Source organism: Natrix helvetica, assembly GCF_964273705.1.
Source record: "Natrix helvetica genome assembly, chromosome: 1".
Classification (NCBI taxonomy): domain Eukaryota; kingdom Metazoa; phylum Chordata; class Lepidosauria; order Squamata; family Natricidae; genus Natrix; species Natrix helvetica.
Window position 1 is genome coordinate 299241366 of NC_138548.1, and position 13434 is coordinate 299254799.

Consider the following 13434-nt stretch of genomic DNA (forward strand, 5'->3'; position numbering starts at 1 on the left):
TGGCCAATATAGCTGTGGTTGGTCTTGTAGGACTTGAATCCTTTTCCATCAGTTACTCGTTTTACACCAACGCCTCTGCATATGAGTCCACTCCACATTCCAGTAGCTTTGATGTGTTTTCATACCACAACATTTCAGCATTAAAGGCCTCAGCCTCTTAGAAATGCCAGTGCACTTTGAGGTGCAGTCAATCCCAGGGCTTTAGATCCTAGATTTCAAGGGATGTCTCTGGCTGTGGACTAAAGGCCCGTCAGGCCTGGCCCACCCTCTGCCAACAAATCCTCTGTCTGACAGGATAAAGTTGGATGCTTGACAGCCATCCCGGCCGGCCTTCAGCTACTCAGAGCTTAGTGTGACAATTACAGCCTTCTTCTCTACTTCTTACCGCTGGCTCCATCTGTCCACAGTCCATCTAGGGAATACAAACACAAAGGAACTAGGCCAGGTGGCTCTGGAACAGCCATCTTTAACTTGTTTCCCATCTGTTCACCTTGGTTGCTAATGTAATAATCTCCTAGGAGTTTAAAGGAATCTACTTGTGGTTTTATACGAGAGCTGAGCTGGCATTTTCTTTCATATTGTACTAAGCTGGACTGTGTATGCAGTGAGGGAAAGGGCAGCGGAGGGACAGTGTTAGCCTCAACTTAGGCAGGGCACATGGCCTACCTCACTGATGCAGAGTCTGAGGGTGGGTGTTTGATTAGAAAGTCTTGCAGGTGATTCCTGAAGTCCAACCCCAAATTGTCACTAGGTCGTAATTTGGTAAATGAAGGTAAATGTTGTTAGTTACATGAGAAGTACTTATGCTAACAGATTTAATTTGATTTTAATCAATTTAAAAGGAATGCAAGTTATTTTCTGAAGGGACGTGGTGGCTCAGCCAAGCTTGTCGATCAGAAAGGTTGGCATTTCAGTGGTTCGAATCCCTAGTGCCACGTAACGGAGTGAGCTTCCGTTACTTGTGCCAGCTTCTGCCAACCCAGCAGTTCGAAAGCATGTAGAAATGCAAGTACAAAAATAGGAACCACCTTTGGTGGGAAGGTAACCGCATTCCGTGTGCCTTCGGCATTTAGTCATGCCGGCCACATGACCACAGAGATGTCTTCGGACAGCGCTGGCTCTTTGGCTTTGGAATGGAGATGAGCACCGCCCCCTAGAGTCAGGAACGACTAGCACATATGTGCAAGGGGAACCTTTACCTTAAGTTATTTTTGTCCCGAAGCATTTACATTTTGCATACACTACCCACATAACACTCAAAAGGCAGTCGTGGCTTTTTAATCCCAAATGTTATGTATTTTTGTTCTACACAGAGAAGATCCCAATCCTGGTTAGATAATCTGTTATTGCATAAGACAGATCCATGTGTTCCTGATGGCACTCCAAATGTTCAGCTCCCATTCGCCCTTCATACCAGTGATGGAGGAATATGAAAGGTATAAACCAATCAGATCAAGAGGGCTACAGATTCATTCTCTCTTTTACAGTATGATTTCCCATTGTTCTGCTGAAGTTTTGACCAACCTGATAAAAGCCCTATGATAAGAGTAAAACAACAGAGATTTCTCCCAGTCTTCTAATTATCCTCATTTGCTGCACCACAAATTTTCCCCGCCCAGCAGAAAGAGTTCTTGTCCCTTTCTAGAATTTTGTATCTATATACTGTCTGAGACTAATTTCAGTTTTGAAGACCATCTAGTTAAGATTTGGCAGATGTGCAGCTTCTTAGGCTAAGAGCCTCTTTCACTTACAATTGGACTATCATGTCCTGAATTTAATAGCATGGCTGCTGGTACTTTTCCGATCTTTTAAGAAGGCAATGATACTTTCCAGAATGTTTTGTCCAAATGATGGATTAAACTTTTATTTATGATGTTGGTATCTGTGTATGTATGTGGAATCTATCTTTGATTAATACTCTTATAGGCCATATTTAATTTCGTTTTGAAAAAAGTAAAATAGCATGGCTATCACGTAGTACTAAAACCAGCTCCACACAGACCAAATATTATTACCAGTTTTTGACACCGTTGTTGTAAATCTACTCCAATATAATTTACCGAAGTATTTAGATTTCTTTAAAAAAGGAATAATTATAAAAACAAGTATAAATCAGGTTTGATTACAAATGAATCCATTTTGATAATCAAAACTGGTACAGCAGGAACTCACCTGAAATCTAGGCAGCACCTGTACAACTATTGTTATTAATTTTCCTGCTCCAATCGTATTCTCAGAAGTCTGCATTCCCTTTGATCTATATTTCGAGCAAAGGAACAAGTATGAAAGTGCAACAGGATGTTCACACTCTCTTGTTCAAAAAGTGTGATAAGTTTTTCCTTCAATTGACTATACAGGTGCTACCCAGGGAATCCTGCTAGTTCTACAGCTATAGTTAAGCACAGCTCTAATTAAATAGTCCCTTTAACCTCTTTGGAAGACAACTTTATCACTATGAATACTTGTACATTCTTGAAGAAATCAGGCTTTCAAGAGTGAAAGTGTCATGTAACATATGTACAGACCTTGTCAACTTTCTTTGAAAAACAGCAGAAGAAAGTAAGAATTTATCCCCCAATATAACATTCATTAAAATCAGAGGATGGTGCCAGCATACATTCAGCCCTCAATACAAGGGCTCTTCACAAAGTCTCTAGTGCCATTATGGGTTGTGGGATGCGGTTCTTCCATTCTAAAGAAGCTAATCCAGATGCAAAAATATGTGTGGGTCAAATAGCATAAATTGCAGTATAGCTTTCTTCAAACCTGATGTAATGGACACCAACTCACATACATTCTGACTAGCACAATTCCCATGCATGGTTTCCAAGCCTGATGAGAATTATAGAAATTAAAACCCAATATAGTCCATCAAATTGGAGAACACTATACCCAGTCATCAAAACAAAAAGTGTCCTGCTAATAAAGATAACAAGGACAAAGACATAATAGCGCTCAATGAAAGTTAGCTTATAGAAGAATCTATGGGTTAGAAAAATATATTTTGACATTTTGGCTTTCCTATAGTAAAATAAGCCATATTAACTTTGATACTAACAAACCAGGATTTTAATTTTAATCATCACTCCAATGTCATACATGATGATATGTTATAATGGATAGATTCTTTGGGGTGCTAAGTCAAAAAAAAATCAAATCATCATATGTTTATAAGATACTTAAACCCAGTCATTGCCTTACTTTTATTACATCTATCTCAGCCAGCACTCACTCAGCTTTGAGAAAAAAATTGTTCGTGATTAAAATCTTGGCATTAGAGCTCATGATACTGAGGACCAACTCCTAATATATCCATGCACAGATCCTATACATTTCTATGAATGATTATTTTATGTAAGTTTGACTTCAAATATCTCATGACCCAAGCAAGAAAAATCGTACCTGGTTGTCTTAATTATGCAATTAATGAATCATGAATCAATGAATGCATTCTGGATGTAACACTTTCTGATACTTTTAGGTCTATCATGGTTAGACAGTCCATAAGCAACCTGGGCCCCACTCAGGTTAACTGATGGAACTGCAGAAAGAAATCCCAGCTCCTTACATGTGTATGCTAGAAAAACTGGTTAGGTCAGTTGATTGATTATGGGTTGGCTAGGCCAGTGCTGGCTGATTTGCTGTTTACTCTATGTTCTTCAGGAAATCCAGCAGCCTCTGGTGCCACTCATCTGGCTTGTCAAGATAACAGGCATGGCCTGCCCCTTTCATCATCATTATCTTGTGATTAGGTAAATTCTTCAAGTGGTTCAGGCTCACTTCACCCAGTTGGGCATCTTGATCCCCATATACAATGAGAGCTGGTGTCTGTGTGCAGGAGAGAGAGAAATCAAGCCCGGTTCAATCAATGAATGAACATTCCTGCCTGTCTTAGATTCTAATAATGAAAAATTAGCTCAGATGAAAAATAGAGACAGAGGTGCTCTCTTCCAGGAAAAAAAAATACTTCCCGTATTGCTGTTCAATTTATGTGGCTACATTAACCATGTAGCTAATTTGTACTTGCTCTCTGTGTTTTATAATGGCATGCTCTTAGCCCAGTTTTCAGGCTATAAATACATCCAATCAGTATTAGCAAGAGGATGATCCTTTCCTAGTGGTGATAGAAATGCAAATCTTCAGCAAAAACAAACCTTCTACATTTGCAAAACAGAGTAACTGCAGCAGATATTTTCAGCAGGACTACAGGGAATTCCCATTATTATCAAAAACCCACCATCACCCTAGCTAAAAAAAAGTGCAGATCATATTTGCAAGGTCAAAGGTACATTCTACAGATTAGAAAAGGCTAAAATTCCCAAAAGGGAGCAATCTGGATAGGAGTCAAATTAAATGCTGTATGCTCACAAGAGGCATGATAAAGGTTAGAGAATGTTCAGAGATTTATCGCAGTGATTGTTGTAATTCTTCTACATTCAAAACTACATTCATTTTAAGTGTACCAGATTCTTACTGTTGATGCAAATGTGGAACTTATTCAGCTAATGCAATAAAACATGCATTGAATGAAACTGAACCCAGAGATAATTCCCTGAACTCATCTGAGTATTCTTCTAGAATGGTATTGCCCATTTTCTTGGTACATCTTCACAAAGCTATAAATATTCCCCAGATTGAATATAGGTCTGTTTTACCATATTAGTATTGTACTTGAGGGTAACGCAGTGCGCATTGCCCCCTAATGGACAGCTGATGAACTCCTGCAAGTTTTACAATAAATCTTCCATCCACATTTTCCTCACATAGTTGTGAAATGCCAGTTGCATAACTGAGATAACTCAGCCCTTCTAGTTATGTCCTGTGCCAAAGAAGACCTGCTCCAGAATGCCATTCTTCTTTAGACGAACATACCTTGACACTGGCATATTGGGTGGCAGAGAACTTCTCTGTGCAGATGGGAGCCACCGGGATGTAGGCCTTCAGAAGGTGATTGTGCTGAAAAAGGAATGGGAGTGAATACATGCCACTGAGAGATGGACTGATCACCACTGCTTGGTCGAATTTCAGGGCCTCCAAGACATCCTTCAAGAAACTGCCTGGGGCTGGCTCTCCAACAGGAGCTGGAGCCACAGCATCTTTAGAGCGGCCGAATCCTGGATCACAAGAAACAAGACGTCCTGCATCACACATATTCTGTATGTGTAGCCCTCTCCACCAAGCATCCTCAGTCAGATGGTAACTATAACTTCTAGCATTCCCAGCTCAAAGAGACAACTGCCCTTTTGGCTAGGAATTCCCGAAGGGGTTGTTTGAGGATTGAGCCATATACAGGTGAAACTTGAAAAATTAGAATATCGTGCAAAAGTTCATTTATTTCAGTAATGCAATTTAAAAGGTGAAACTAATATATGAGATAAGACTCATTACATGCAAAGCAAGGTAGTTCAAGACGTGATTTGTCATAATTGTGATGATTATGGCGTACAGCTCATGAAAACCCCAAATCCACTTTCAAGTTCCACCTGTATAAGGACTTAAATTATAAATGGGGTAGATGGGAATCACGGCCTGCATGTAACCCCCGAGTTTCATTTTTGTGACACTTGAAGCCCCCCAATAGTATACCATCAAAATTGTGGTAAATCATCCAGTAAGATGTTTTTGTCTATTCTTTTCAGTGGGATAGAGAACTGTGACTCAGATGGGAAGCACCTCCAAAATCCTGTTCCAAAGCCCTCTGGTTATATTTCACTACATCATCCTATTACAAGTCTTGGCTTTGTGAAGGTATGTCTACTAGCTACTATCTAGCTACTTGCGGGATCGTATCCTGCCCCATACATCCCTGCGACCAATTCGCTCTCACAGGGAGTGACTTCTCCAGGTGCCGTCCACCAAGCAATGCCAGAGGGCGGCGCCGAGGAGCAGGGCCTTCTCTGTGATGGGCCCAGCCCTCTGGAATGACCTCCCCCCCGACATTAGGACAACAACCGATCTCCGCTCCTTCCGCACGAAACTCAAGACCCACCTGTTCCAACTAGACGGCCTGGCCTGAATTATAGCTATTTTCTAATCCCTCTGGTAAAAACTTTAAATTAGGTTTGACTTTGGGTGTTTTTAAATTGTTTTTAATTGTTTTTGCTGTTTTTAATTAATTATTTATTTATTATGTGTTGTACAATGCTTTTTGGTATATCTCCTCCTGTTATTTATTTGTTGTGTAATAAATTGTACGCCGCCCCGAGTCCCTTGGTGGAGAGGGTGCGGCATATAAAATGGATTAATAAATAAATAAATAAATAAATAAATAAATAAATAAATAAATAAATAAATAAATAAATAAATAAATAAATAAATAAATAAATAAATAAATAAATAAATAAATAAATAAATAAATAAATAAATAAATAAATAAATAAATAAATAAATAAATAAATAAATGTGTCCCTGCAACTGGAAGCTACAAGGACCGCTCTTTGTTTCCATGTGGATTGATTCACTAGATTTTCCAAGGCAGAAGAAAAAACAACTAATTCCTTCCCTATATTATACTTTTACCAATTGTCATTGCTTGTGGTCCTTGCTTACTGACTGCCTTATGCAGCAACCAACTGAAGTTATGACAGCACTAAAAAAAAAATAACTTTGCAACTAATCATTGCATTTACATGATCACCATTCATACTTGTGACAAGTAATTAATAGAGGATGCAGAAATGAAATCTTAAGTGGCATTATTTTTTGCTTAGTGACTCCATCACTTTGCTTAAAAACCAAAGGGAAAATAAGGTGGTTAAACCCATCACAATCACTTGATTTTGGGCTTAAGCGACAACGTTGTGTATCAGCCAAGTTGCTGGTCCCAATTAGTATTTTTACTACCACCCTTATTCTACACCTGAGCTACTGATATTCACCACTATTGCAAACTGTTATTACTGATTATATAAATCTACATTCCCCCACATTTATACTATCTTTAAATATTTATTATAAGGTAACCAATATAGCATAATAAAAAGGTAGTCCCTGGTTTCACAATTTTAAAAAAATGTTAAGAAAAAATACCCCGTAACACCCAAAATTAGCACTCTGAGAAATGAGGATGCTTATTGTGTGTATAAACTACTGACTGCAGATAGAAAAAGGGAATGAAGTTGAGAATCCAGGAAGAGTCACAACCAGCAAACTGTATCTCTGGACAAAAGAACTATTAATAGATGCATTTTATTACAAATATCCCTTGCATATAAAAAAAGCATTGGGGGGAGAATCTATGTCTTCCCTTGAACCCAGAAAAACATATAACATGGTTGACACATCTATTTCATAAGGAACAGCTTTTATATGTTTTCTTACATACTATGTTTGCCCATTTTATAATATAAGACAACCATAAAGATGGAAATGAATTTACGAAGTTGAATACCATGACAGTGAGACCAGAGTTATCCTAAAACAATCCATTTGTTGGATTGATGTTTGAACTGAGCAAAATTATATTTTAGAATCAGTTTGCACGTTTTATAGCAAGTGTGTGTGTGTGTGTGTGTGTGTGTAGTTATTAAAAAATAGTCATAAAATGCATAATGTATCATGTTAACATAATAATTAGTCTGAGAAAGAATAATTCTTTTACTTTGGTATTGTATCACATAATACCAAAGCCTCATTTTTAACCACAATATGTTGGAATTAGATTTTATATATTCTGCCTTATTTTTGCTTCTGGTGAGACAGAAGCAAAAGTGAGTCTTCTTAAATATCAAATTGTACACACCTGTCTTTTGCCCAAATCTCCACTGCCCACTGAGAGTCAAGCCTACCTGGCAGGTCAATAGCTACAGCATGGTATCCAGCTTCTGCCAGCTTAGACAAAGTCTGCAGGTTGAGCCACGTCTCTGATGAAAAACGAATGCCATGGAGCAGCAGGAGGGAAAGGCGAGGAGCCTGTTGTGTAGGTTTAGCCTGGCAGGAGAACAGAGTCTGCCCACCCACTAGGATGGTTTCCTCTGTCACCTGTATGGCAGCCATCACTTTGGGATCTGCTAGGAAGCCTGAAGACATGAGTAGCAAACAAGGAGAAAAGTTTGCAAAATTTTAAAAGTAGGAAGAAAAAGGATTCAATATGATTCCCTTTGGCATTGATTTTATAATATGTTGCAAGAATAGATTAATTTTTGTTATTAAATGTATACATGACATACTTAATTCATTTGGTATGTTCATTCTTAAGAGTCTCTCCCTTCCCTCTTTCGCTGGTCTGATACTTACTTTTTTTTTTATTCTTTTATCTGTTGGATACGCTAACTAGTAATTAAATTGTTAGATCTATGTATATTTCTGGTTTTCAAAAATGTTTTGCATATAGCTTTCTCTGTAATTCTATTTTTAAAATTGCTATAAAAATATAGCAAGGTTTGCTCTAGATAATTAATACATTGCATGTCATGTGAACTACTGACCTACTTAATGCGGGAGGAGGGTTTAATTCAAATCTGTTACTCACATGTTCTTACCTGCTGAGCAGTTATGTAATTCTGAAAATCCAGTCAAGTGTTAAGTAGTGCTCATATTTGAGCCCGAGAATGAAACAAGATGGATGCTAGTGCAACCAACAACAAGGCACTCTGACACAAAAACAGCATAAAACATGCCCTTACAACTGTCTAGCTGCAATGTCCAAGACACAACCACTTTTGCCTGCCTAGCCAGTGAGGAATAGGCAAGAAGTATGACATAGCTTTGCCAATACTTTTCTGTTTGTAGAATACAAGAAACCTGGACGGAGAAAATAAGTGGAGCATAGGTCTCCTGGATGCACTGATAATGACTGGATTGTGGGTTGTGTTATGTGTATTGTCTATAGACTGAACAACTGCAGGATTCTTGTCACAGGTAAATGCCTGAATTGGTCAGAATGGACACTGCTGCTATAAACAATGGGATGTAATTAAGATATAAAAATATTTAAGGGATGGAATTAAGATATTAAAAAATATTTAAGAACTGCATTTTTTCCCAATGCATATATTTCCAATATATATATTATTAACCTGTTAAATTCCCCTAAAGCCTCCCAAAGAGACAGAACTACAAGAAATGTCCATTTCCAAACTTCTGGTTCCGGCTGCGGTTCGCGACGGGCATGCCTTGCTCGCCCCGCACGCTCCTGGTGGGCTCCCCCTTGATCGGGGGGGACGACACAGGAAGCCTCGTAGGGGCTCCTGCCGAGGGGGCGGCTTAGCGGGGGACCCTCTGTGTCGGCGGCAGCCGGGGGGGGGCTCCCCGCATCGCCCTAGGCATCGGGAGACAAAAGGGGAGGCGCTTCTGCGTCTTTGCGTTGAGGCAGCTGGACGAAACTGACGATTCGAAGGACGCAGTTACAATGTGGTGAGATGGAGATTCTCCCCGTTCCCTTTTATGACTGAAGGAAAAACAAAAAGATTGTCAGCTCCTTAGAAAAAACTTTCAACCCGTTTTTGGGAAGTGTGACTGGAGGGAGGGGGATTTCCCCCCCCCCTTGGACAAGCGGCTTTAAACTGCTCTCTGCCCCCAGAGGAGGAGGAGGAGGAGGGGGGAGCTCTGGAATGAACTCACGCTCATAGCAAACAGCAGATTTATTTTACTGCAATTGTGAAAATGAGGTGATGATCTGTTTCTTTTTGAAAACTTTGAAAACTTTTGGTTTGTTGCCTTCTGATCCCGGAGCTGGCAGGGCAAGACGGCACACTTCCATTGTCTTCATGCACTTTGAAATTTGACTCCACTCACAGAAACCGCTGGCATTTTGCCTTTGTCCCCGTGACACTCAGAGATATCTCTTGTTATATTTTATCCTGGACTTGGAACAATGGATTTTATTTCCTGGACTTAGAATTGAGAGAAGGTCTCTATTTGTCTCACCCTGCCTCGTGATCTCTCTCGGCTATCCATCTTTACAACTGTTTCTTCTCTGTATTGACACAGTCACTCCTGAGCTTTTCTTACTACAATGCCACCCAAAAGACCACCACCTGGGAAACCGGGTTTCGCTGGCTCTGCCCCAGCATCTTCAACGTCCAGCCCCAGTGGACAACAGACACTAACATCTCTATTCCAGCCTAAGCCCGCGGAGGTGGACTTTCAACAGATGTTTCAACAACTCTTAAAGGGGCAGGAGGACTTGAAAAGCCAATTGAAAGAAATGAACGAACAGCTCAGAGAGAACCAAAACCGAACGATTCAAAATTCACAGAGACTGGAACTTTTGGAGGAGGGGATGGCTGAGATGAAGGGGGAGGTGAAAGGGGTCCAGAGAGAAAACCAAGAACTTGAGAACCATCAGATAAAAATGGAATTTGAAAGGATGTCTTTTTTCCTTAGATTTCAAAATGTAATTGAGGCTGATGATGAAGACCTGAGGGAGATTATGACAAACTTACTGGCTGAATATATCAAAAAAGACAGACAACAGTTGGGGTGGGACATTGACCTGGTCTATAGAGTAAACTCAACATACGCCAGAACACATAACGTTCCAAGGGAAATCCACATTAAATTTCTCAGAAAGACTACAAGAGATGAGATTCTGAGTGCACAAAGGGGGCAAGCATTAAAATACAAGGATAGAGAAATAGCCATTCTGAAACAAATCCCAAAGAAAGTTAGAGATAAAAGAAAAAACTATTCGCTTCTAGTGAAGAAATTATACCAGAAAGGGGTGTGGTTCAGATGGCTTATGCCAGAAGGTATGCTAATATTCTGGGAGGACACGAGAGTTAGAATCAATACAACTATGGAGGCTGAGGCCTTCATGGAAAAAAACAAAGTCCTCCTAGATAGACCTGATGACACTACACGGGACATACAGGACACGGGAGGTGCCGGAGCCCTGCTGGAGGGGGGAGAGGAGGCAACATCGAGAAAATTCAGATCACAGAAATGAACTAGAGAATCTGTTTAATATAGAATGATTGAAATTATTTGAAGATAAAAGGTTATATGCTGACAAAATACTATTAAGTAGCAACAATTTAATGTATTAATAAATGAAAGTTATGAGAATGGGGGGAGGGCCATTTCCTGCATAATGTAACTGTCAAAATGTGTAACTTTATCCACCATCCCTTTTCCTAATTATTTTTTCTAAAACCAATAAAAATTTTGTTTAAAAAAAAAAAGAAATGTCCATTTCCCAGCTGGACAAATAAATCTTCATGCAAGCAATCTCAGGACAGGGGACCTTTACATTTAGCTTCCTTTAGCTCTTTGCTCCTCCATGTTCTCCTTTAACATACAGTATTTTCCCTCTTATCTGTACTTTCCTATTATCTGTATTTTCCTCTTGTCTGTAAGCTGTTCAGAGTCATTAAGGAATCATGCAATCTCAAAACCGGGTTAAACAAGTAATAAATAATTAGAAATAAAGATGTTTGCCTGAAACTTGCAGTTAGCAGGACAGGATTCCCACAGACATTTTGGGTTTTGTTGCAAGCGGCTAGGATCTTTTTTATGTCTTTTAAGAAAGTAATATGGAAAGATTCAAGAACCAAATCACAGTTCATCAGACAGTAACTTTTTAAATTAGCCATCACTGCCTGGGTTTTTCCTGTGATTTTCCTATGTAAAGTGCAATGTAGCAGGGAATCCAAAATAAAGTAAACTAGACAAATAAAATGAAGATAATTTTTCTCAAAGCAACCTACTTAACAATATATGCAATGATCCATTGTCAAGAGTGAATCGGCTGCTTTGGAGCAGCTGAGAGAAAACAAACAAACAAATGAGGTCTCTAAAACTTACCAAGTTATCGCCTTAATTAATCAAAACGACGAAGTTTCGAGAACAGGCTAACTTTCAAGAGGCATGCAAACCGATCACTGAAAGATTTGCCAGAACTTCCGGGTCCAAAGGTATTAAAGGAAGTTTGACGAAAGAAGGGAAAGGGGTAATAATACCGTAAAAGTTGCAACATTTTCTAACCAAAAGTTCAAGCAAACTCTAGGGACACCTAGTGGTCATGAACCGAATACTGTATTTTTAGTTCTACAATAATTCAGTAAAATGTGCAGGTACGTGGTTCTAGTATTATCGCTTACTATGTAAATATGGTATTTATATTATTTTCCAGTGTCTTCCAATGTTTATTCCTAACAAGGAATAAACAGAAACATTTGTGTATGTGATTTTGTTTGTTTGTATGCGGTTTTTTTGTGTGGGTATGTTTGCAGTGCACCTTTCAAGTTAATTTTTGACCCTAACAAGTGCTTGGACAATTCTGTGCTGTTTTCTTGGCAAGAGTTTTGGAAAGTAGTTTGCCACTGCCTCATTCTTAGGACTGAGAGAGTATGACTTGGCTCAAGTCACTCCGCTGGTTTTATGTCTAAGGCAGGGTTAAGTCATTTTTTTAAAAGGCTCAAATTCAAATGAATATTATAATTTTTAAAAATTGTAAGGTAATAACTACACGTGCCATCATTTCAGAGATATTTCCATACCTAAATAGAGACACAGAATGACCACAGCTGGGCAAAGAAAACCAATAGGAACAGGAGCAACTTCCAAATTTCTTGCAAAACGATGGAAGGGAGCATCAGAAATAATTCCTTCCTTCCTTCTTTTCTCCCACTCTCCCCTTCCCCTTCCCCTTCCCTTTCCCTTCCCTCCTTCCCCCAATCTTTCCTTCCAGGGTTCCTTCCTCCTTCCCTCCTTCCCTCCTTCCCTATCATTCTTTTTTTTTACAATAATGGTACTAATATTACTACAAATACAAAGATAAAAAATGAATACAAACTAATAAAAATATAAAAAGAAAAGTGAAAGGAGGTAGAAAACAAAAAAGAAAAAGAAGATACATAAAAGTGATTCCTGCCCTCAGACAGAACTAAACAATTTGGGTAACTTAACAGCTTCTCTAATATTTCAATTAAAAAACCCTTTTTATCCCATACCTTATCCCTTATCAATGGTCATTACAAAAACACATAATTTAATCCTAATAGCATATTAAGATCAGAAATATTAACATACATAATTTAATCTTAATCAAAGTCAATTTATAATAAAAAGCTAGCACTTTCTCTAAGAAATAAAACAGGAAAAAATTGTCCCCACTTATAAGTAAATCTTTAAAGCCTTATCATTTAATCGTAGTCTACAAGAAATTCCATTAACAGCTACTAGGGACCACAAAATGTATATATTAACCCTGATCAAGCAGATTCATTTTATAAATATTCTTGTTTTTTTTAAAGCTTAATCTTTAGTCCCATTAAGTGGTAACTCACAAATTAATCCGTTATCATTTTTTCTTTGTCTCCTTCCAAGAACAGCTTGAGAAACTCCTCTTTGTCTTTTGTTTCAGAAAGAGTTCCCTTGATTCCACATTCCTTTTATAAATCCAAAATAAGAAAGCTTTCTAAATCACTCTTCCAATTTATTATTTGTATGTCCTCTTTAATTATTAAGACATCAACTGATTTCATTTGTAAA

At 38.6% G+C, this 13434-nt stretch overlaps 1 protein-coding gene across 1 annotated transcript; it reads right to left on the reverse strand.

The window, feature by feature from the left end:
• Positions 1 to 1270: 1270 nt before the first annotated feature.
• LOC309383065 (putative protein-lysine deacylase ABHD14B) lies at positions 1271 to 11901 on the reverse strand. Its single transcript, XM_081935208.1, has 4 exons — positions 11746 to 11901; positions 7788 to 8018; positions 4873 to 5114; positions 1271 to 3828 (listed from the first exon to the last, which is right to left on the reverse strand). Exons 2-4 carry the CDS (start codon positions 7993 to 7995, stop codon positions 3646 to 3648), a joined length of 633 nt encoding a protein of 210 aa, XP_081791334.1. The 5' UTR covers positions 7996 to 8018; positions 11746 to 11901; the 3' UTR covers positions 1271 to 3645.
• Between the last annotated feature and the right edge of the window lie 1533 nt (positions 11902 to 13434).